This window comes from Humulus lupulus, chromosome 3, assembly GCF_963169125.1.
Source record: "Humulus lupulus chromosome 3, drHumLupu1.1, whole genome shotgun sequence".
Classification (NCBI taxonomy): domain Eukaryota; kingdom Viridiplantae; phylum Streptophyta; class Magnoliopsida; order Rosales; family Cannabaceae; genus Humulus; species Humulus lupulus.
Genome location: NC_084795.1, coordinates 45917861 through 45944138, shown reverse-complemented (window position 1 = coordinate 45944138; position 26278 = coordinate 45917861). Strand labels below are relative to the sequence as shown.

Below are 26278 nucleotides of genomic sequence, written 5' to 3'. Positions count from 1 at the left end.
TTCTCGGGGGACTTGTTCTATCGCATAGAAATCGAAGTGTTCTAATGCTGATTTTTCCTTTTCTCAGTAAGCTGCCATTCTTGTACCACGAGCCTGGTACTCTCCCAAAATTTGGTTAACCACTAGCTGGGAGTCGCTGTAGCAATGTATTGCTTTAGCATTGAGCTCCTTGGCTATACGAAGTCCCGCTAGTAAAGCCTCATATTTGGCCTCGTTATTAGATGCATTGAAGTCAAATCTCAAGGCAGAATGAAATCTGCTTCCTGCAGGAGTGATCAAAATTACTCCTGCCCCCGATTCATTTTCATTAGATGACCCATCAACGTAAAGTTTCCACAGCTCGCGGGCCGGGGTTATAACTTCATCGTTGGTCATACCAGTACATTCCACTATGAAGTCTGCCAAAGCTTGTGCCTTAATGGTCGTCCTTGGATGATAGGTTATCTCGAATTGTCCGAGTTCAACTGCCCATTTAAGAAGTCGACCTGAAGCTTCTGGCTTAGACAAGACTTGTCTTAGTGGTTGATCAATTAGTACATGGATGGGGTGCGCTTGGAAGTAGGGTCGAAGTTTCCGGGATGAGTGAATTAAGCTGAGAGCTAGCTTTTACATCAAGGGATATCTCGATTCTACCCCCAGTAACCTTTTACTGGCGTAATATACGGGCCTTTGCACCTTTTCTTCCTCTCATACGAGCACTGCACTTATGACGTGCTCGGTAGTGGCAAGATATAAGTACGGCACTTCTCCCGTAATAGGTTTTGATAAGATAGGGGGTTCTGCGAGGTGTTTCTTGAGCTCCTGAAAGGCCAACTCGCATTCCTCCGTCCATTCAAATTTCTTGCCTCCCCTTAACAGGTTGAAAAACGGAAGACAACGGTCTGTAGATTTCGAGATAAACCTACTTAGTGCCGCCATTCTGCCGGTCAAACTCTGGACATCTTTGTGTTTCCGAGGTGAGGGCATATTGATCAGGGCCTGGATCTTGTCTGGATTAGCTTCTATTCCTCGAGCATTTACAATGAAACCCAGGAATTTTCCTGAAGATACTCCAAAGGAGCATTTCTGAGGGTTAAGCTTCATGTTATATTTCTGGAGCACGGCAAAGCATTCTTCGAGATCATCAACATGGTTATCGTTAAGTTGAGACTTGACTAACATGTCGTCAACATAAACTTCCATGTTGTTCCCTATTTTCTCTAAGAACATCATGTTCACGAGCCGCTGGTATGTGGCTCCAGCATTTTTGAGCCCGAATGGCATGACGTTAAAACAATATAACCCTTTATCTGTTATGAAGCTTGTATGTTCCTGGTCGGGGCATGCATGGAAATCTGGTTATATCCAGAATAGGCATCCATGAATGACATTAGTCCATGCCCTGTCATGGCATCCACGAGCTGGTCAATTCGTGGTAAAGGAAAGCAGTCCTTAGGACAGGCCTTGTTGAGGTCCGAGTAGTCAATGCAGGTTCACCATGTCCCATTGGGCTTCGGGACCAGTACCGGATTGGCTACCCAATCGGGGTAAAAAGCATCCCTAATGAATCAGTTTTCTTTTAACCTGTCGACTTCCTGTTTTAAAGACTTTTTTTTGTCATCGTCCAGTTGTCTTCGCTTTTGTTGCTTCGGTGGGAAGCTTTTATTGATATTTAGCGCGTGGCTCACTATATTTGGACTTATTCCTACCATGTCCGAATGTGACCACGCGAAGACATCCTGGTTTTTCTTCAAAAAGCAAATTAATTGCTATTTAGTTTCTTCATGTAGATTTTTCCTGACCTTTACTGTTTTCGAAGGATCTGACTCTTCGAGCTTGATTTCTTCGAGCTCTTCCAATGGTTCGAGATCAGATTTTTCCTCCACTCTTGGATCGATCTCTTCATCTATCTCTAAGACCGTCCCATCCTTATTTTGAATAACGACGAGTGCTTGTTCGCTCGCCTGTTTCTTTCCTCTTATGTTATAGCATTCTCTTCTGGCTAACTGGTCTCCCTTCAGCGTCCCGATGCCACTAGAAGTCAGGAACTTGATGGCCAGATGCCTTACAGACGAGACTGCCCCTAGCCCTACTAGGGCGGGTCTCCCGAGCAGCACATTGTAGGCCGATGGCAGGTTCACTACTACAAACTCCATCATCTTGGTTACTGAGACTGGGTAGTCTCCCAAGGTTACCGGGAGTTCGATGGACCCCATACAGGCAATCCCCTCTCCTGAAAAAACAGTACAAGGTCGTTGCACAGACTTTTAGGTCTCGAAGCGCAAGTCCCATCTTTTCTAAGGTGGCCTTATAGAGAATGTTCACTGAGATCCCATTGTCTATGAGAACTCGGTGAACTCTCTTATTTGCGAGCTGGAGAGTGATGACCAGTGGGTCATTGTGGGGAAGCTGAACATGGGACACGTCATCCTCAGTAAAGGTTATCGACTGAGATTCAATCTTTTGGCACTTTGAAGCTCTAGGTTCGGGTTCATAAGGAGACTCGTCCCTAGTTTTTAGCTCGTTCACATATCACTTTTGGGCATTCCTGCCCATCCCTGCGAGATGAGGCCCGCCCGAGATGGTTATCACGTCTTCTCCATCAATTGGAGGGGGCCTTTCATCTTCCCTTGCTTGGGAATTATTGTTTTGAGCAAGTCGTGGCGCAGCTGCCCTCTGGCTAGTAGAAGCCTGATTATTACTCTGGTTTTTGACGTACTGTCTGAAATATCCTCTCGAGATCAGTCCTTCGATCTCGTCCTTCAACTGCCTGCACTCGTCAGTAGTGTGCCCAGTGTCTCTGTGAAATCGACAGTACTTGCTAGAGTCCCTCTTGGACTTCTGATTTCTCATGGGGTCTGAACGCCTGAAAGGGACCTGGTTTTAATTAGCCAGGTATACTGGTGGGTCGGTGTACACTTTGTACACGGAGAAATACCTTTCCCCTTCTTCTTTTCCCCCCTTCTGCCTCAGGGTTACTCCCTTTGTTCTTCTTTCTTTTGGAAGGGTTTTCCGCAGGAGGATTTGAAACTGGTGGGTCCGCTGAGGTCGAGGCAGAGTTTACATTTATCATTGTAGTTACGGGCTGAGAATTCATATTCAGTGTTGACCTCGCCTCCTCTAGATTGACAAACCTCTGAGCTTGCTTATTAAACTCGGTTAAGGACCTCACCGGTTTTCTCTGCATATCATCCCAGAGAGGACTTCCCAGCATTACTCCAGTTTGGACAGCCATTAGATGACCGCTGTCATCCACATTTTGAGCTCGAGAAACTTCCAAATTAAACCTCATAAGGTAGCTTTTCAACGTTTCACCTGGCTGTTGCCGAACGTTGGTCAGAGTTGATGCCTCGGGTCTTACCCCGATCATGGCTCTGAACTGTTTCTTGAAATCCTTTGATAGCTGATCCCAAGAAGTGATCGAATGTCTTCTATATTTCTTGAACCAGCTTTTTGCTAGTCCTGTAAGCGATGCTGGAAATAACATGCATCTGAGCTCGTAACCCACATTACTTGCTGTCATTATGGTATTAAATGTACTCAGATGGCTGTACGGGTCAGACTTCCCCTAAAAAGGCAGGACATGAGGGATCCGAAACCCTTGAGGAAACGGAGTGTTAGAAATATGGGGAGCGAATGGTTCGAGCTCCTCGTCAGAATCCTCATCCTGACTCTGACCTCGCTCATTTTGCAAGAGCCTAAAGGCCTTTTCCAGTTGATCAATTCTTTCTTGAACCAGGTCTGCAGGGGGTCTTGCCTGAAATTGGCTATCATTGATCACAATTCCAGGCTCGCGCCTTCGCAGGGGATCTTTGCGCCCATTTAGGCGATCTCTCAGGTCTGGGTTCGATGGATTACCACTACCCTGATTCTGATTCAGATGTTCCCGCTAGTCGGAGCGGTTCCTATGGTCTCCAGTATTTCTTCGACCTTGATCATACACGCTGACTGATTTAGTGTCTTCTGAATCATCACTGGCGAGGCTTGTTGCATGATTATTCTAAGATGGATCTCTTTCATGCTGCCTCATCTCTGTAGTGCGAGACCGAGACATTTGACTTCTTGTAGGTTGGGCACCTCTCCGCTCCCTGAAGGCTTCTTTATTTCCTTGTTTCCTTCCTGAACGCCTTTCCTCATCATCTCGAACTGGTTGAGCGTTCCTGTGAGGCGATGAAGGGTATCTTATAGGCGATGGAGGAAATCGTATGGGTGACGGTGACTGCCACCCATTTCGAGGTCTGGACGGTCATGAGTTCGCCCGTGTTGGGTCGGTAACATTCTGCGTGTTACCAGGAATCTGAGTCCGAGCCTCTACAGGGGCTCGGTTATTCCCAGTTTCTGCTGGTACCTCCGCAGTTGAATTAGCCTGAGCCCTAGCCCGAGTACTTCTTCGGGGTCTCGAGGGAGCGGATTGCTCTGCCGGTGGCGGAGGTTGCTCCGGTCTCCTTGTGGTAGCGTTTTTTCGAGGTCGCCCACTAGGCCTGCGGGGAGGAACATGCACGTCCCTCAGAGGTGGGGCTTGGTTCGCACGCGGAGGTGGGGGCTGAGCCGCCTGGGCCTCCGCAGCTAACCTAGCCAATTCCTCGTTCGCTTATTGGCCTCAGCCAACTGTTTTCTTAGCTGTCGGTTTTCAAGTTCCACAATGGGGACGTACCGTTCAGGATTATAGTACATGTCCTCATCATCCCTTGGGGTCGGAGGTGCTGGAGGTCCTTGAGAATCGGAGGACTCACTTCTCTCTTTGTTTTCCGAATTAACCATTGGCTGCTTCCCAGGGCGTCGTGGATAGTTTTCTTCAGGAATATTTTGATCACTTGCGGCCATAGCTATTCAGGGATCGTATTGCTTAAAGCTCTCAATGAAAGCACCAAACTGTTGATGCCGTTTTTCGTCAACTTAAAATGTAGAGCACGTAAACAGTAAAAACTATGGCAAGAATAACTCAGTAAAACAATGAGAGTTTTTTACGTGGTTTAGCAGTTAACTCTGCCTAGTCCACGAGTCTTTTTTATTAGGACTTAGGAAATTTCTGGAAATTCTTCAGGGATGAATTCTCCAGAGATTCTCTCAAGATCACAAAATTTCGGTCCTTTACAAAGGTACATGACATCTCTATTTATAGAGGAGATCTCTGAATACAATCTCACACGTTTCAGGAAGTTATTCAGTATATTAATAAATTTAATAACTTTAAATTTTGTAACTCCTATATACAAGGAAACGTCCCTTGAAGACCAGGGAGCGTATAACCGACTAGTTAATATCCCTTTATTGTAGGGAAGTTACAACAATAAATATATCTTGAATGCATGGACCGCATCTCCTCAGGTGACTCACTAAGCCGTTCGAGATCAGCAATCAACATCAAGTCAGTCTAGGACTCTCAGTAAATTACGAGTTGTATTACTTTCCCCAAGACTAGCTCGGAGTGGGTAACTACCACTGAGGCTGCCTTATTCCGAGCTCACACCCATGCCAAGCTCGGGCCACTTGATCCGAGGCTACCCGACAATGGATATACTCTGATGTTCTGTTCTTCGAGCTTATAAGGACTTCAAGGCTACCTATCTTCGAGGTTGCCACCTGCTTTGAGGATTTGGCGTCTAGATTACGAACATGTATTTTAGCATTGCGAGCTCACACCTGACGAATCCAGCTTTCGAGGTCACAACCTTAAGTCTCGGAATTTGGGTGTAACAAAAAAAAAATTGAAAATTTAATAAATCATTAAATTATAGTATTGATTTAATTTATTAATAATGAGAATTATTTTAATAATACAAAACGAAATTAAAATTAAAAAAACCTTAATTGAACTTTTTAAAATAAAAATTTGTTTGTTGTTTCAAAATAAAAAATATATATTTGTATATTAGGGACATTATATTTGCACTACAATAATATATAAACACACTCCATTAATTATACAAAAAATTAATTTTATATTCATTTCTAACACTTTTTCTCAAAAAAAATTATTGACATTATTTAATTTCTTTTTTTTTGTTAATTTCAAAAAGCTTATTTTATATTATTTTCATCATTATTTTTAAAAAATAATGTCTTTTTTTTTATGAAGAAGCCTCTTATTCTAACAAGTTTTTTTTTATATATATTTTTTAATATTTAAAAAAATTATTATTTATATGTATTGTTTAAAATATGAAAAATAAAAAATTAGAAAAATGTAAGCACAAGTTGAAAAAAATATAATGCACTGTATATTATTACATATAGTATAGGTTATCTCGGTGACTAGTGTACGTTGGAACGATTCATTATGTCATAATTAGGTCTGCTTAGTGCAATGTTATCTAGTAATAATTTTTTGGGATCGGATGCCCTTCTAAATTCACTACTATATCTTAGTGCAATGTTATCTAGTAGTATTTTTTCGGGATCGGATCCCCTTCTAAATTCACTACTCTATCTTACTCAGAATGACGACTATATGAGACCCTAGCGGTAGTATTGGTTTACTAGTGTACGTTGGAACGGTTCATTATGTCATAATTAGGTCTGCTTAGTGCAATGTTATCTAGTCATAATTTTTCGGGATCAGATGCCATTCTAAATTCACTACTATATCTTAGTGCAATGTTATCTAGTAATATTTTTCCGGGATCGGATCCCCTTCTAAATTCACTACTTTATCTTACTTAGAATGACAACTATATGAGACCCTAGTGGTAGTATTAGTTTACTAGTGTACGTTGGAACGGTTCATTATGTCATAATTAGGTCTGCTTAGTGAAATGTTATCTAGTCATAATTTTTCAGGATCAGATGCCATTCTAAATTCACTACTATATCTTAGTGCAATGTTATCTAGTAATAATTTTTCGAGATCGGATCCCCTTCTAAATTCACTACTCTATCTTACTTAGCATGACAACTATATGAGACCTTAGTGGTAGTATTGGTTTACTAGTTTACGTTGGAACGATTCATTATGTCATAATTAGGTCTGCTTAGTGCAATGTTATCTAGTAATAATTTTTCAGGATTAGATCCCCTTCGAAATTCACTACTATATATTACTCAGAATGACAACTATATGAGACCCTAGTGGTAGTATTGGTTTACTAGTGTACGTTGGAACGGTTCATTATGTCATAATTAGGTTTGCTTAGTGCAATGTTATCTAGTCATAATTTTTCGGGATCGGATGCCATTCTAAATTCACTACTATATCTTAGTGCAATGTTATCTAGTAATATTTTTCCAGGATCGGATCCCCTTCTAAATTCACTACTCTATCTTACTCAGCATGACAACTATATGAGACCCTAGCGGTAGTATTGGTTTACTAGTTTACGTTGGAACGATTCATTATGTCATAATTAGGTCTGCTTAGTGCAATGTTATCTAGTAGTATTTTTTCGGGATCGGATCCCCTTCTAAATTCACTACTCTATCTTACTCAGAATGACGACTATATGAGACTCTAGCGGTAGTATTGGTTTACTAGTGTACGTTGGAATGGTTCATTATGTCATAATTAGGTCTGCTTAGTGCAATGTTATCTAGTAATGATTTTTCAGGATCGGATCCCCTTCTAAATTCACTACTATATCTTAGTGCAATGTTATCTAGTAGTATTTTTCGGGATCGGATCCCCTTCTAAATTCACTACTCTATCTTACTCAGAATGACAACTATATGAGACCCTAGCGATAGTATTGGTTTACTAGTGTACGTTGGAACGGTTCATTATGTCATAATTAGGTCTGCTTAGTGCAATGTTATCTAGTAATAATTTTTCAGGATCAGATCCCCTTCTAAATTCACTACTATATCTTAGTGCAATGTTATCTAGTAGTATTTTTCAGGATCGGATCCCCTTCTAAATTCACTACTCTATCTTACTCAGAATGACAACTATATGAGACCCTAGTGGTAGTATTGGTTTACTAGTGTACGTTGGAACGGTTCATTATGTCATAATTAGGTCTGCTTAGTGCAATGTTATCTAGTATTAATTTTTCAGGATCAGATCCCCTTCTAAATTCACTACTATATCTTAGTGCAATGTTATCTAGTAGTATTTTTCGAGATCGGATCCCCTTCTAAATTCTCTACTCTATCTTACTCAGAATGACAACTATATGAGACCCTAGCGATAATATTGGTTTACTAGTGTACGTTGGAACGGTTCATTATGTCATAATTAGGTCTGCTTAGTGCAATGTTATCTAGTAATAATTTTTCGGGATCGGATCCCCTTCTAAATTCTCAATTGTATCAACTGAAAATATATTGTACAACTATCCGAGACTCTATGATATTATATGAATATCAAAATTTCAATCCAAGATTCCCTAAAAAATGAAACTAACCATAGATTAATTACCCTCAACGAAAACTAAATTTTTTGTGCATGTACACGTACGGTTGGCCTTTTTATTTTAAAAAACAGAAAAAAATAACAATAATAATTTATGAAATTTAATACAATTACCATAATTTTTTAATTAAATGAATTTAAATTTTTTAAAATTAAGTACATATTTGATAAGATAAAACTTTCTAATTTTATGATTGGAAGATATTAAAAAAATTAATTAATTTTTCTTAAAAACTAAATAAATTTTGAGAATTTAATGAAACAACCAAAATATAATATTAATTTAAATTTATTAATAAAATAAATAAATTAAAAAAAACCGGTTACCTTTCTTAAATCTAAAAATAAAACCATGTTAATGGGAATTAAGATTGGTAGCTTATTTATCTCACCAAGTGACCACTATTTATCTTCCCTATGTTTTTATCATGTAACATATTTCAACCAATGTTATTAATTGTACCTATAATTTTTTTTTTAAACACAACAACTTCATTGATGTATTTTATTCTCTCTATTTTATGTGCATTTAATATTTAACATATTTTCAATAATTAATTCTCCAAAATAGTAATTAGTGTAAGCCTTAATTAATGTATAATAATATAATTGTTATAATTTTTTTAAAAAAATACTAAATCATTTTTGAAACCATTGTGTTTTGATGGGAAGTTGAAAAGTTGTAATTTTAATAATTATATATAATTTTTGGCATAATAATAGGTAATTTCGAAAATATGTGTAGGTATGAACCTTTGCTTTGTAATTAAGAATCACCAGAATGTTTAACTAATAGAACTACACTTAACTTTTTAGAAATTATAATAACATTTAATATAATTAGTGGGGTGGTTGAAAAGTTGATGCTTATAAATTTCGAAATTATAATAGCATTAATTAATATAATAAGTAGGGTGGTTGAAAAGTTTATACTTACAAATTTCAAAACTATTATAGCATTTAATATAATTTTGAAATTTAGAAAATATGTATAAATCTAATAATATTTCGAAATTTTCATTATAATTTTCGAAATTAGGGTTCAGATAACCACAATTGTGCAATATTTTTTTTATTTTATTTAATGCTAGGATATAGATAGTTGGTTAGAGTTTTTGAATATGAAGATGTGCATTTAATATTTAACATATATTCAATAATTAATTGTTCAAAATAGTAATTAGTGTAAACCCTAATTAATGTATAGTAATATAATTGTTATAATTTTCAAAATTTTCATTACAAATTTAGAAATTAGGGTTTAGAGAACCACAATTGTGCAATATTAATGTTTTTTTTATTAATGCTAGGATATAGATAGTTGGTTAGAGTCTTTGAATATGAAGATGTGCATTTAATATTTAACATATATTCAATAATTAATTATTCAAAATAGTAATTAGTGTAAACCCTAATTAATGTGTAATAATATAATTGTTATAATTTTCAAAATTTTCATTACAAATTTCGAAATTAGGGTTTAGAGAACCACAATTGTGCAATATTAAATTTTTTTATTTATTTTAATGCTAGGTTATAGATAGTTGGTTAGAGTATTTAAATATGAAGATGTGCATTTAATATAATTAGTGGGGTGGTTGAAAATTTGAAAGTATTATATTATATTTAAACATTATAAAAATTAATAGAATTTAGATAATAACAATTAAAAATTAATAAAAAATAGAGAATATCATAAATTAATATGGGAAGTTGAACAATTTACATCCATAATAATTATCTTTGATGTACAAAATTATAAATTTCAAAATATTATTGGAATTTTTTTTTTTTTTTGCATTAAAATAAGATATTTCGAAAATATGTATAGGTTCTATGAACCTTTGCCTTTTAATGTGAACATGTCATTTAATAATTGTAGATAAAGTTGCATTGATAGAATAAATGTGGATTAATTCATTTATAAATATATATCTATTATATTTATTTTTATTATTTTATTGGGAAGATGAATATGTATCTTTCAAATGAATAAGTCTTTCTAATTAAACATGCAGTTTTGTTATATAAATTTTGAAATTCAAATGTTCCCACATTTTCGAAATTATATGTAAAAATTGTAAATAAAATTCGGATTATTAGTATATAATAGGATTTAATACATGCTGAAATTTATGTAACAAATATAAAAATGATTTTTTTAAACTATCTCAAATCGACACATTGGACAAAATTTACTAGTTTGTAGCCACTGAACAATACATTTTTCTTGATATGTGTGTGTCCAAGGTAAATTTGTAGCTTACAAACCAACATGAACATTCTCAAAGCAAATAGAACATACAATTTGATCATCTTTAATCAAAACTTTCTCCAATCTTTCAATGGATTGCTCGCTTGCCGCCACGAAATTAATAGTCATATTATCCATATAATCCTCTCTATCAACGTCACCATCAATGCCAGAATCGTGTTGTGGAGGAAGATCATAAACAAAAACATGAACATCCACTTTTACACAGAAATTAAAATCCTCTTCGTTCCACATCTTTCGAGCGTAATCAATAATTTTATCTAAAAGAAAAAATATAGAAGGATGGAGATAAGCCTCACCTAGCATCTCGTCAATGATAACTTTGGCATGATTATTTTCATTGGCCATCAACGTTTGTCTTGAAAGAAATACAATAGTATCAAAACAAACAGAGTCTTCCATGCCGTTATCGACCATCCAATTTGTAAAATTTGTTTCGCTACTAGTTAGTGGATGTCGTGAAAATTTTGCGAGGAGGTGAATAACAAAGAAAGAATCAGAACCTTCACCTAGTCTGATGGTGTTATCAATATCACCTGTTACTATTTGGTAGTATGGATCACCTATAATTTCGAGAGGAGCCATAATCTGGGACTAGAATGGTTACTTTTCCGTTATAACTATAAGCAAAAGATGAGATATGTAGAGAATATAAGATGAGGAAATCTATAAAATATATAGAATCAACTTGTGTTTTCATTAAAGACTCTAACTAACTTTCTAGATCCTAACATTAAAAAAAAAATTAATATTGCACAACTGTGGTTATCTAAACCCTAATTTCGAAAATTCTAATGAAAATTTCGAAAATTATAATGAAAATTTTGAAATATTATTGGACTTATACATATTTTCAAAATTGCAAAATTATATTAAATGCTATTATAATTTCGAAATTTGTAAGTATAAACTTTTCAACCACCCCACTAATTATATTAATTAATGCTATTATAATTTCAAAATTTATAAGCATCGACTTTTCAATCACCCCACTAATTATATTAATTGATGCAATTTTAATAATATAATCAGTTTAAATATAAAAATTATTGAATAGTGCTACACACCATTCAAAAAAAAATCAGAAGGAATAGGCTGGAGAAATGACTAGTTACGAAAATGGTTTTGAAGCTGAACAAGAAGATACAAAATCCTTATCTTCTGAACATGAAGTAGACCCTGCTGGGGGAACACGTTTGGAAGAGACAAATGATGAAGATGTACCAGAAGACAATGTTGAATGTGGCATTAACGAAGAATGGACCGAACCTGATATTGCGCAATGGAGGTGCTTGCTTCAATTTTTGGATATTGACAAAGAACCAGAACATATTCAATTTTCGGACTTCGAAGGGAAGGAGTTTGTAAGTATTGAACAAGCAGAATCTTTTTATTTTTTGTATGCGAAAATGATGGGGTTTAGTGTTAGAAAAAAACTGAAGAGGGAGGACAAAAAAGGTATTTTACACATTACAAGTTGGGTGTGTTCAAACGAAGGTTTTAGAGAACAAAAATATTGTAATCTTGATAATAGGTGTAAAGAAGCTCGTGCTCTAACAAGAACGGGTTGTAATGCAGAGTTTAGAATAAATTTAAATAGGGAAACTAACCACTGGATTACTAAGTGTTTTAATAACCACCACAGCCATAAGTTTTCCTTCTTTCGTGAAAACCATTTCTTAGATCTCATAGAATATTTAGGGACGAGATGAGGGAACAAGTTATGTCAATGAAGAGAGCCAGAATTAAGACATCCCAAATTTGGAATTACATGGTAGAAGTTCATGAAGGTTGGGAAAATGTGGGATGTATTAAAGATGACTTGTACAAGGGAATCTGTAAAAAATATTCAACTTAGGATGATTGTGACACGTCCACAGCAATTGGTTATCTCGAAGCAAAAAAAGGGCCGGACAACATGTTTTTCTACAAGTATGATGTAGATAAAGAAAATAGATTGAAAAATTTATTCTGGTCTGATGGGACTTCCCAGGTTGATTACCAATTATTTGGCGATTGTTTGGCTTTTGATTCTACTTACAAAACCAATAGGTATTTTTAATTTTTTTTTACCTTATATCGATTTCTTAGTAAAATATCAAATATCATATTAATTTTTTGTTCAACAGGTACAGAAAGCCAATAGTAATACTACTTGGGTCTAATAATCATGACAAAACGTGTGTGTTTGGAGCTGCACTTCTTGATAATGAGACTTCGACCACATATGATTGGGTATTGGAAACATTTTTAGAGTGCATGGGTGGTAAGATGTCGTCAGCAGTTTTGACGGACGGTTGCAAAGCAATCAACAAAGCACTGGATAATATTATGCCTGGTGTTCCACATCGTATTTTCTCATGGCACATACTAAAAAATGCAATGCACCATGTACACAATATAGCATTCCATCAAGAATTGAAGAAATTTATTTTCAGGTAATACACTAAATGGTGTTTTATCTTATTCTCTCAATTATAATATGAAAATATTTATATTTTTCTTTTTTACAAAAATATAGGTATTACAAGGAGGAAGAATGGGAGGATAATTGGAAAGTGACTGTGAATAAATATAGATTGACAGGAAATGCATGGGTGGAAGCACAATATGGCACAAGAAAGCAGTGGGCAGATACTTTTCTTCGTGGTATTTATTTTGGTGGAGCTACTGCTACCGGTAGATACGAATCTATGAATGCATTCTTGAAAAGAGATTTGCAAAATAAAATACCATTGTGGATGTTTATACGACACTTTGACCATGCTTTATCTATGTTACATTTCAACGAGATGAAAGAACACTACAAAACTAATTTGACTGAACCGGTTTTGAACCAGACAACTATGCCGTGTGTGGAGGATGAAATTGCTTCAATTTTCACAAGGGAATTTTTACAAGGATAAGAAAGGAGATACGGCGTGGCGATAATTATATTGTCCTAAAGGATGATAAGATACCAGGTTACACTCTTTGTTTGGTGAAAAAATATATTGGTTCTGGATTAAAGCGCAAAGTGTTAATCTCCAACGATGGGGATGATGTGCGATGTGATTGCTATTCTCTTGAGACAAAAGGAATTCCATGAAGAAATATTTTTATTTCATTGAAGAATTTGGAGAGAAGAAGTTTGCCAATTTGTTTTGTAAATAGACATTGGCTAAAAGATGCTAAAGAAGTTCAACTGTTAACTCAAGGTAATGAAAGAAAGTGTCCTCATCCTGAAGTTATTGAAAATTCTAGGTACGGTGGTGTAACCACACAAAGTACTATCACGCCGTACCTTGCTACAAGATCGCGAGAAGCATTTCAAAAGGCTATGAAAGTTATATCAGAGTTGAATGCAGAATTGGAAAAAATGCCACCAGATGAAGAGTTAAAACATCCTCAAAATGATGAAGGAGTATTTCCTAATAATATTTTGGACTCTCAGATTAAAAAAATAAAAGGCAGACCAACTACATCCAATTTGTCGAAATCATTCTCTAGAGGTGCAAAGAAGAGAAAACCAAAAAAATCGCTATTACATTGCAAGTACTGTGGTGAGGTTGGACATGATTCAAGGAATTGTCCTATGCAACCAAAGTCCACTACAAAGAAAAATGGTCATTCGAAGAAGAAGAAGAAAAAAAATCAATCCATGATTAGTGATGTCTTTTGTATAATTGTTTACAAACACTTTCTGTATTGTAATCATTAATTTTGGCTACAACAATATAGGGCTAATTATTGTGTTTTTTTTTCAAAGATTATAAATATGGTATTGAGAATTGGAAAATTTCATTAATTTTCATAATTAGGGCCTACACTAATAATTAGTTTGAACAATTAAATATTGAATATATGTTAAATATTAAATGCACATCTTCATATTCAAAGACAATAACCAACTATCTAAACCCTAATTTCAAAAATTATAATTAGATGTGTAAAATTTATTAATATACAAACCCTAATTTCGACTATGCCAATTGTGGTTTACAATTAATATTGAAATTTTTTAGCATTAAAAATACAAAATAATTGCACATCTTAAATATGGTATTGAGAAGTGGGAATTGTTAATGCACCTCTTCAAATTGAAAGATTCAAAGACTATATATATCCTAGCATTTAGGAAATAATTAATTATTATATAAAAATATATTTTTTATCATTAATTTCGGCTACAACAATATAGGGTTAATTATTGTATTTTTTTTCAAATATTATAAATATGGTATTGAGAATTGGAAAATTTAATTCATTTGCATAATTAGGGCCTACACTAATAGTTAGTTTGAACAACTAAATATTGAATATATGTTAAATATTAAATGCACCTCTTCATATTCAAAGACAATAACCAACTATCTAAACCCTAATTTCAAAAATTATAATTAGATGTGTAAAATTTATTAATATACAAACCCTAATTTCGGCTATGCCAATTGTGGTTTGCAATTAATATTGAAATTTTTTAGCATTAAAAATACAAAATAATTACAAATCTTAAATATGGTATTGAGAAGTGGGAATTGTTAATGCACATCTTCAAATTGAAAGATTCAAAGACTATATATATCCTAGCATTTAGTAAATAATTAATTATTATATAAAAATATATTTTTTATCATTAGTTTCGGCTACAACAATATAGGGTTAATTATTGTGTTTTTTTTTCAAATATTATAAATATGGTATTGAGAATTGGAAAATTTAATTCATTTTCATAATTAGGGCCTACACTAATAGTTAGTTTGAAAAATTAAATATTGAATATATGTTAAATATTAAATGCACCTCTTCATATTCAAAGACAATAACCAACTATCTAAACCCTAATTTCAAAAATTATAATTAGATGAGTAAAATTTATTAATATACAAACCCTAATTTGGGCTACGACAATTGTGGTTTACAATTAATATTGAAATTTTTGAGCATTAAAAATACAAAATAATTGCACATTTTAAATATGGTATTGAGAAGTGGGAATTGTTAATGCACCTCTTCAAATTGAAAGATTAAAAGACTATATATATCCTAGCATTTAGTAAATAATTAATTATTATATAAAAATATATTTTTTATCATTAATTTCGGCTACAACAATATAGGGCTAATTATTGTGTTTTTTTTTCAAATATTATAAATATGGTATTGAGAATTGGAAAATTTAATTCATTTGCATAATTAGGGCCGACACTAATAATTAGTTTGAACAATTTAATATTGAATATATGTTAAATATTGAATGCACATCTTCATATTCAAAGACAATAACCAACTCTCTAAACCCTAATTTCAAAAATTATAATTAGATGTGTAAAATTTATTAATATAAAAAAACCCTAATTTTGGCTATACCAATTGTGGTTTGCAATTAATATTGAAATTTTTTAGCATTAAAAATACAAAATAATTGCACATCTTAAATATGGTATTGAGAAGTGGGAATTGTTAATGCACCTCTTCAAATTGAAAGATTCAAAGACTATATATATCCTAGCATTTAGTAAATAATTCATTATTATATAAAAATATATTTTTTATCATTAATTTTGGCTACAACAATATAGGGCTAATTATTGTGTTTTTTTTTCAAATATTATAAATATGGTATTGAGAATTGGAAAATTTAATTAATTTGCATAATTAGGGCCTACACTAATAATTAGTTTGAACAATTAAATATTGAATATATGTTAAATATTAAATGCACCTCTTCATATTCAAAGACAATAACCAACTATCTAAACCCTAATTTCAAAAATTATAATTAGATGTGTAAAATTTATTAATATAAAAACCCTAATTTCGGTTATGCCAATTGTGGTTTACAATTAATATTGAAATTTTTTAGCATTAAAAATACAAAATAATTGCACATCTTAAATATGGTATTGAAAAGTGGGAGTTGTTAATGTACCTCTTCAAATTGAAAGATTCAAAGACTATATATATCCTAGCATTTAGTAAATAATTAATTATTATATAAAAATATATTTTTTATCATTAATTTCGGCTACAAAAATATAGTGCTAATTATTATGTTTTTTTTTCAAATATTATAAATATGGTATTGAGAATTGGAAAATTTAATTCATTTGCATAATTAGGGCCTACACTAATAATTAGTTTGAACAATTAAATATTGAATATATGTTAAATATTAAATGCACATCTTCATATTCAAAGACAATAACCAACTATCTAAACCCTAATTTCAAAAATTATAAGTAGATGTGTAAAATTTATTAATATACAAACCCTAATTTCGGCTATGCCAATTGTGGTTTACAATTAATATTGAAATTTTATCATTAATTTCGGCTAAAAAAATATGTAGTTTTAATTGTTAATGCACATTTTCAAATTGAAAGATTCAAATAATTAATTATATAAAAATATATTTTTTATCATTAATTTCGGCTAAAAAAATATGTAGTTTTAATTGATTTTTTTTTCAAATATTATAAACATGGTATTGAGAATTGGAAAATTTAATTCATTTGCATAATTAGGGTTTAAAGTCATTTTTTAAAAATTAACTTCGGCTACAAAAAAATAGGGCTAATTATTGTTTTTTTTTTAAATTTCGAAATAGGAGAAGTAATTTAATCATGGTATTGAGAATACATCAAGAAAAAACTATAACATTTAAAAAAACCAAAAACTAAACCAAAATCAGCAAGGTCAACATTATTATATTAATCATAAACCAAACAAAAAACATTTAAAAAAAATACATCAAGAAAAAACTATAACAATCATAAATAAAACTCTTAGAAATCTATTGACCTTGCTTTGTAGTTTTAATTGTTTCATCATCTATTAGCATCTTCATATACTTTTCAAAGCGTTTTTTGTCACTGTCCATTAAAACTTTAAAGATTCGTGTTCACCAATCTTAACTTTCACCATTTCTTTATTCCAACTTTGGATCTCCAACATCAAAGTTTCTAACCATAAGCTTGGTTAACTCCGTTCTTTTCTCTTGTTGGGCGATGGAGAAGTTGATGAGATCACAAACGTTGCTTCGTGGGACACGATAGTCTCTTTCCTTGGCCAATGTTTCTACTATTGACAATTGCTCCCTTAATAAATCAATCATAACCAGAATTGGTAATTGAAAGGCAATGAAATCTTCCATGTTCAACATCTATTCTAACTCTAACCAAATATAAAGATTTTTTTTTCTATCTGTCTTTGAAATGTAGAATATATAGGACAATACTCTAACCAAGTATTATGAAGCAATGCAACATTTTCAAGGTCTTTTTTTTATATAGAATTTCGGTTTCCTTAGAGATTTTTTTGGCAATATTAAAAAATAATAATTAATATGGAATATATCTTAAATATTAAATGTATCTTTTCAAATTCAATTATCTATATTCTAGCACTTAATCAAAAAAATTTAAATTGTTTTTTTAAACCCATATTTCGGCCACTAGATTTATTAGGAGAATAATTGTTTTGTTTTTTTTTTAAATAAATATAGTTTTGAGAATTGTGAAAATTCAATTAATTTGCATAATTAGGGTTTACACTAATTATTAGTTTGAACAATTAAATATTGAATATATCTTAAATATTAAATGCACATTTTCAAATTCAAACACTCTAACCAACTATCAAAATCTTAGTATTAAATCAAAATTTATTAAATTAATATTTTTTTAAACCCATATTTCGGCCACTACATTTATTAGGAGAATAATTGATTTGTTTTTAAATAAATAAATAAATATAGTTTTGAGAATTGTAAAAATTTAATTAATTTGCATAATTAGGGCCTATACTAATAATTAGTTTGAACAATTAAATGTTGAATGTATATTAAATATTAAATGTACCTTTTCAAATTCAAAAACTCTAACCAACTATCAAAATCTTAGTATTAAATCAAAATTGATTAAATTAATATTTTTATACACCAATTTTTCGGCCACAACAAAATATTAGAGCATAATTATTTTTTTTCTAAAAAAATAAATATAGTTTTGAGAATTGTGAAAATTCAATTAATTTGCATAATTAGGGTTTACACTAATTATTAGTTTGAACAATTAAATGTTGAATATATATTAAATATTAAATGCACCTTTTCGAATTCAAACACTCTAACCAACTATCAAAATCTTAGTATTAAATCAAAATTTATTAAATTAATATTTTTATACACCCATTTTTCGGCCACAAAAAAATATTAGAGAGAATAATTATTATTTTTCTAAAAAATTAAAAATAGTTTTGAGAATTGTGAAAATTCAATTAATTTGCATAATTAGGGTTTACACTTGTTATCCAAAAAATTGGCATTGATGACGTGGCAAGTGATCCCTGGACACGTGGCTAACACCGGGAAGAGCTCTGCTAGGGTATCGACCAGAGGATGCATTAGAAGCAGTAAGCAGCCCAGTCTTACCTACGACCAGTCTGGTCGATGGTTCTGCATGCAAAGTAACATTACTGTGAAGATCTTTGTAAATCTCGAATTTAACTCACACAATCTCCTGAGTATTCGATTATTCAGGAGAGAATATCTATAATGATCTTATGTAATCCCCCTTGAGCCTATAAATAGAAAAAGAGAGCTCAGGTAAGGGACCTTTTTTTGGCTTCGGAATTATTTGAGATTAGAGTAGTTCTCCTTGGAATATTGTATTGTTCTTCAGAGGTTTGTGAAGCTCATTGAACCCTTGTTCTTTGATCACTCCTTTGATTCTTATATCAATAACAGTCTAAGTGGACGTAGGTCATTACCAAATCCTGGGGCCGAACCACTATAAAATATCGTGTTCTTATTACTTTTCGTCATTTGATTCTTGTCAACATATTCATTCACATCAAGCATATTCCGACTCCGTGTCAGTTGACTAAATTCTGGGTCAACATTCTGGTGCTTTCATTGAGAGCTTGATTTATCATTGCTGAGAAAACTAATGGCGAAAACTGGAAGGAAAGCTGGACAGGCGGCCGCTGCTGCGCCATCAAACCCACCTCCTCCTCCCCCTGCGAGCGTGGCGGAGGATGAGCCACATTTGGACATTGAGGAGGAAGAGATGGATGATGCAACGCTGAAGAGTACCCTGGGGGCGTTGCAGGAAGAGCTGGCTAGTTTGAAAGCCAGTCAAGAGACTGCTGCCGAAGTTGTGGCGCGGCAGCAGCAGGAGACTGAACGGCAGCGCGCGGAATTAAGCGAAAGGCAGGCGGAGATGGACCGCCGCCAGAGCGAAGCCATGGCAGCCCTTGAGGCGGCCTTGCAACTAGCAAGGAATCAGGCCGCACCTATTTCGCAGCCTGACCAACCTGTCAATGGGTTACCCCAGAGGGGTCCTAATCCCAGTCCACCGATCCAGCCTTCGAGTCCGCAAAGGCCCGAGCAGCCTCAGGTGCCCCATGACGATGTCCCACTGGACCCTGAGGCACAGCCACCATCCCAAGTTGGTCGCGGAAATCCCCCGCAACAGAGGCATAATAGGGCCGAGCATCAACCTCGTAGTCCTAGACGTCGTAGGGGCGATGAGCCAAACCTACCGAATAGAGGTCAGTATCCCCCTGGTAACAGGAAGGACTCAGAGTTAGGCTCTGCGGTCCGGGGTTCCCCACGGCATGATAATGCACGGGGACGCCACGACCAGCGCAGGCCGCCCTCTAACGTTCGGGACGTTTCAGCCAGGGACAGAAATTGGGGGAACAGTCAGTCCTACCATAGCCAATCAAGGTTCAGAGATGGCCATGGGTATAATGAGGCTGACTCAGGCAATGGAAACGCTGGCCGAAGGAATAAAGAAAGAGGTAAAGGCAGGAGCCAGGTACCTCAAGATGACCAGCCCAATAGACGGGACGCCGGGGGGCAGCCGAAGCAAAATAATGTCTTCAACCGGCTCGGGGGTAGCGAGCAGCGGAGAAGAGATGAAGATTTGCGTGACATACTCAACGATCCCCCCAGCAATAGAGGCCACAGCGATTCCTGCCGCTGTACAGGCCCAAACCAAGCAGTGCAGCAGCTGGTCGGGGGAAGGACGTCGTATAATGACCACGATAGGAGGAAAGGCACTCCTTTTGTACAGAGGATAGCTAATGCAGAAACTCCAAGCAAGTTCAAAATGCCTACACTTCCAAATTTTGACGGGTACAGAGACCCAGTGTCTCATGTCAATAAATTTGAGATACAAATGGACATTCAGAAAGTGTCCGAAGACGCTCGGTGCAGGATCTTCCCTGCAACACTTTCTGAAGCCGCGCAGGAATGGTTTTTTAAGTTCCCTCCCGCAAGCATAGTTTCCTGGGAAATGTTCGTAAGGGAGTTTTACGGACAGTTCTATGCAGGTCGTGTGCATCCGACCAAAGCAAACCAGCTGGTTGAAATTCGCCAGCAGGATGGAGAATCAGTGAAGGACTACATCCAGCGCTTTATGCGAGCGGTGGCTGGAGCGAAAACGGTGGGGGACGAAGGCCAAATGATGGCCATAACCGCAGGGTTTAAACGTCGTTCTCCCCTCTGGAAAAGTCTCCGGAAGGAAGGAGTGAGAACTACCCAGGAATTTTTGGACTGGGCTGATCGCTACATCAAGCTCGAAGAAGCCATTGCCGACGATGGAAAACCCTCAAGCAAGGATAAGAAGGCTTCCGAACCCGCCAAAGCCGCCAATGGTTCCAAACCTAATGGCAACGGGAACGGCAACGACAATGGCAAGAATGGTGGAAAACGGCTGTATAACGAGCCTTCCACCTCCGACTATAAACGAGCCAAGGGTAATCGTTATGAACCTCGGTTCACTAACTACACTGCCCTCGTTGAGTCTCGAGGAGAGGTTTATCAGGCCACAAGTTCTAGTGTGCCTTACAAAAAACCTGGCCCCATTCGAAAGGATATTTCGAAGAGAGACACTACCAAGTTCTGTCGTTATCATAACGACTACGAACATGACACCAATGAATGCAACCAGTTGAAAGATGAAATCGAGTTCCTTATTAGACAAGGACACTTGAGAAGATACGTACGGGCCTCGGGAAATTCCCAACAAGAAGCTCCGGTTAGCAATGAGCAGGTGCCCACGCGGCAACGCGGCAACGCTCGCCACCCTTACTGCCTGCCCCCGTGACTGGCACACTCTTAACCATCTGTGGAGGCCCGCACCTTGCGGGAAATAGCGGAAAGGCCAGGGAACGGTATGCTTGGACTCTGCGCCACGACCAGGACATCGAGATGATGACTGTGGAGGACCGTGCACCAAAAAAGGCTCGGGAAGAGGAAGGTGAAATAACCTTCTCTGACGGCGATGCCCAACATGTCCGTTTCCCGCATTCCGATCCGCTGGTCTTGGACATCCAGATGGCCAACATGATGGTGAAGAGAGTGCTGGTCGATACAGGAAGTTCAGTCAATATCCTGTATAAGTCTACACTGGAATGCATGAAATTTTCCGTTAAGGACTTGGAGCCCTGCAACCAAACGATATACGACTTCTTTGGAGAAGGACTCGCCCCCGCCGGATTGATCAAACTACCAGTAACAACGGGTACAGCACCTGCAACAAGGACATTACTCGCCACTTTTGTAGTGGTCGATTGTCCTGCAGCGTACAATGCCGTCATTGGAAGGCCTATACTGGTTGATCTATGGGTCGTCATCTCTATGTGGCACTTGGCCATGAAGTTCCCAACAGACGCGGGGGTAGGACGCGTGTTGGGGAACCAGAGAGAAGCCAGGGAGTGCTACAACGCCTCAATCACAAAGGCGAAGAATGGAACGCCGAAGAGCACTACCTCCGATAGGTTGTAGATGACAGTTGATACACAAGCCCAATCCGGTGATGCAGTCACCAAATAGGGTGTTGCCCAAAGTGAGGATAGAGACTTGGATCCTCGCTTTGGGGATTTTGAAGAAAATGTTGGACCCGTCGAGGACCTTGAGGAGGTTCGACTCGACGAAAGAGACCCGACCAGAGTCGTGAAGGTTGGGAAAAACTTATAGCCTACCACGAAGCACGCACTGGTGGAATTTTTGCGAAAGAACCAGGGGGTTTTCGCCTGGTCGCATAAAGACATGGCTGGGATAGATCCTGCAGTCATCAGCCATGTCCTGAATATAGACAAGACCTTTTCACCCGTGCAACAAAAGAAAAGGCTGCTCGATAAGGATAGATCGAGAACCTTAAAAGAAGAAGTCGAAAGGTTAAAGGAGAATGGGTTCATCAGGGTGGCGTTTTATCCATCATGGGTCTCCAATCCAGTACTGGTTCCCAAGCCAAATGGCAAATGGCGAACCTGCGTGTATTTTACAGACCTCAATAAAGCTTGCCCAAAGGATTGATTCCCACTCCCAAGAATCGACCAGCTGGTCGATGCAACTGTAGGACACGAGATCCTCTCGTTCATGGATGCGTATTCGGGCTACAACCAGATTAGCATGCATCCCCCCAACGAGGATCACACCAGCTTTCGGACCGATACGGGCTTATACTGTTATAAAGCAATGCCCTTCGGACTGAAAAACGCAGGTGCGACTTACCAACGGCTAGTCAACCACATGTTTAAGGAGCTGATCGGAGTAAACATGGAGGTATATGTGGACGACATGCTAGTAAAGTCTAAAAAGGGAGAAGGACATGTAAGGGATTTACAAAAGTGCTTTGATGTATTGAACAAATACCAAATGAAGTTAAATCCCCTTAAATGTTCCTTCGGAGTTGGATCAGGGAAGTTTTTGGGGTTTATTGTAAATTCAAGAAGAATCGAGGCCAACCCCGACAAGATAAAAGCCCTGATCGATATGAAGTCGCCAGAAAGGATCAAAGATGTACAAAGTTTAACCGGGAGAATCGCAGCCCTAAGTAGATTTATATCGAAATCAACAGACAAGTGCGTCCCTTTTTTCAATCTACTTAGGGGAAATAAGAAGTTTGAATGGACAGGAGACTGCGAGCAAGCATTCCAAGCCTTGAAAGCCCATATGGCACAACCTCCCATCTTATCAAAGCTGATCAAAGGAGAAACTTTGTTTATTTACCTGGCGATTACTGAAGTTGCTGCTAGCGCAGTACTAGTGCGAGAGGAAAAAGGCGTACAAAAGGCAGTCTATTATGTCAGCAAGAGACTGATCGGGGCAGAATTGAGATATCCACCAATCGAGAGGTTAGCATATTGCCTAATCCCGGCCTCTAGAAAGTTACGCCCCTACTTTCAAGCCCATCCTATTACAGTTCTAACTGACCAGCCCCTTTGGCAAGTCCTCCAAAAACCAGAAGCGGCTGGACGATTATTAAAATGGGCAGTCGAACTGGGGCAGTTCGATATAACTTATTCACCGTGAGTAGCAATCAAGGGACAAGTCTTGGCCGACCTTATTGCAGAGTTCACCGAACTCCCAGACAGCGAGCAGTGCAAACAGCCTAGTGCGTCTGAGCCTCAAGAGAAAGCCCCTTCGTGGAAATTATTCACGGACGGGTCGTCTAACGAATCCCACGCAGGAGCGGGAGTGATATTGATAATGCTGGAAGGGCATCGATTTCACTGCGCTATTAGGTTCGACTTCACCGCATCAAATAATGAAGCCGAATACGAAGCACTCCTCGCTGGATTGAGGATGGCAAAAGACATGATCATAAAGACGCTTGATATTTACAGTGATTCACAGCTGGTGGTGAATCAAGTTCTAGAAGAATACCAAGCGCGAGGCTTAAAAATGGTGGCGTACTTGAATAAAACAAAAGACTTGCTAGCCCAATTCACGGAGTACACCCTTCAACAAATTCCGCGGGATCAGAATTCAAACGCAGATGCCTTAGCCAAACTCGTGAGCGCGAAGGATGCTGACACTTTGAACATTGTGCCAGTAGAAAGACTGAGTAAGCCAAGCATACAAGCGGTCGAATCCAGTATGGGGATTCGAATGGAGGATACATGGATGGCACCTTATTTGGAGTATCTGACAGACGATACGCTACCAACAGATAGAAACAAAGCAAGAACTCTACAAAGGCGAGCTGCTAGATACATACTGGTCGATGGTGTTATGTACCGAAGAGGATATTCCTTGCCACTACTCAGATGCGTTACACCAGAAAAAGCTAAGGAACTCATGAAAGAGGTGCATGAAGGCTTTTGTGGGGATCACGCTGGGGGGCAGAGTTTGGCAAAGAAGATTCTAAGGCTAGGCTACTTCTGGCCAACTATGAACGAGGATTCGATGGAGTTTGTACGAAGATGCGATAAATGTCAAAGGTTCTCCAAGATTCCACGAGCAGCTCCAAACGAATTAAAACAGATGCAAAGTCCGTGGCCTTTTGCAGTATGGGGGATAGATTTGATTGGATCCCTACCTACAGGGAAAGGCGGAGTAAAGTACGCAGCCGTAGCAGTTGATTACTTCACCAAATGGGCCGAAGCTGAACCGCTCGCTACCATCACGACCAAGAAAGTTCTTGACTTTGTTATCAAAAACATTGTCTGTCGATATGGCTTGCCTAGAAAGATAGTTTCAGAAAACGGAACCCAATTTGACAGCGACTTATTCACCGATTTCTGCGAATGGGCAGGTCGAAGCCGTGAATAAAACTCTTAAAGATACCCTGAAGAAGAGACTCGAAGAAGCTAAGGGAGCGTGGCCAGAGCACCTACCTGAAGTCCTCTGGTCGTATAGAACGTCTCACCGAACAGCGACAGGACATACCCCATTTTCCTTAGCCTACGGATATGAGGCGATGTTGCCTGTCGAATTAGATCCCCCCTCACATCGACGCTTAACATACGACCAAGACCAGAACAGCCAACTAATGATGGAATCCCTAGACTCGATTGACGAGATACGGGAGAAAGCCCAACTCCGAGTTGCTGCGTACCAGCAAAAAGTCGCCCGGTACTTTAACTCCAAAGTTAAAGAAAGAAAATTCAACGTCGGAGACTTGGTGCTACGATGAGTTTTCTTAAACACCCGCGACCCCACTGCTGGAGTACTCGGACCTAATTGGGAAGGACCTTACCATATTGAAGAAGTCCTTCATCTGGGCACCTACAAACTTGCATGCTTAAACGGAGATCTCGTTCCACGTTATTGGAATGGAGAACACCTGCGCAAGTACTATCAGTGAACAGTCCTTTTTAAAGGACTGGCTTGTATTAATTTTACTTTTTACAAGTTTTGCAAAGAGGGTTAGCCACGCTGTATGGCTAATCGCTCGTATATGTAAGATTCTATTTTAGAATCACTCGTAAAGACATGTTTAGTCCATTATTAATATGAGATTATAAGGGACTGTGCGTAGCCAGTCATTCTTGCCAACCTTTGTGAATTTATATTTACAAGTATTTGTTCATTATGTGTGTTGTTTTGCTATATTACAAGTATTACTTTTTTACCCGAGCAGAAATGTTCGAACAGGTCGTGGTCAAGGCAAGTGACCAAGGACCTAAAGCTCCTCGATCACTTGGGGGGCATATAAGGCACATCGATAGCAAAGCATCCAATGAGGTATGTAAACACATGAACAAAATGAGTGAAAGCATGCTAAGGTACTTAGAGTATTTTTCAAAATTTATATTTTGTTAAATCAAGCCAAAGTACTATGCTAAGTTCGGTCATACGGACAAATGTTATAATAAATGAAAATGTTATAGCATCATGATGTAATCTTTTACACCGCAAGCATCATTGCTTGGATGTAGCTGTTCAAATAAAAGAAAAG

At 36.8% G+C, this 26278-nt stretch overlaps 1 protein-coding gene across 1 annotated transcript; it reads left to right on the top strand.

Moving 5' to 3' along the window:
* Positions 1-11704: 11704 nt before the first annotated feature.
* LOC133824064 (protein FAR1-RELATED SEQUENCE 5-like) lies at positions 11705-13507 on the top strand. The gene is made up of 4 exons (XM_062256925.1): positions 11705-11965; positions 12595-12653; positions 12731-13039; positions 13123-13507. Exons 1-4 carry the CDS (start codon positions 11705-11707, stop codon positions 13505-13507), a joined length of 1014 nt encoding a protein of 337 aa, XP_062112909.1.
* Positions 13508-26278: the final 12771 nt, after the last annotated feature.

Excerpts from the sequence above, each read along its gene's own strand:
- LOC133824064 (XM_062256925.1), top strand. The coding sequence starts at position 11,705 with ATGACTAGTTACGAAAATGGTTTTGAAGCTGAACAAGAAGATACAAAA. Across the intron at positions 12,654-12,730 it reads TCTACTTACAAAACCAATAG|GTACAGAAAGCCAATAGTAA; the intron begins GTATTTTTAATT and ends TTTGTTCAACAG. Across the intron at positions 13,040-13,122 it reads TTGAAGAAATTTATTTTCAG|GTATTACAAGGAGGAAGAAT; the intron begins GTAATACACTAA and ends ACAAAAATATAG.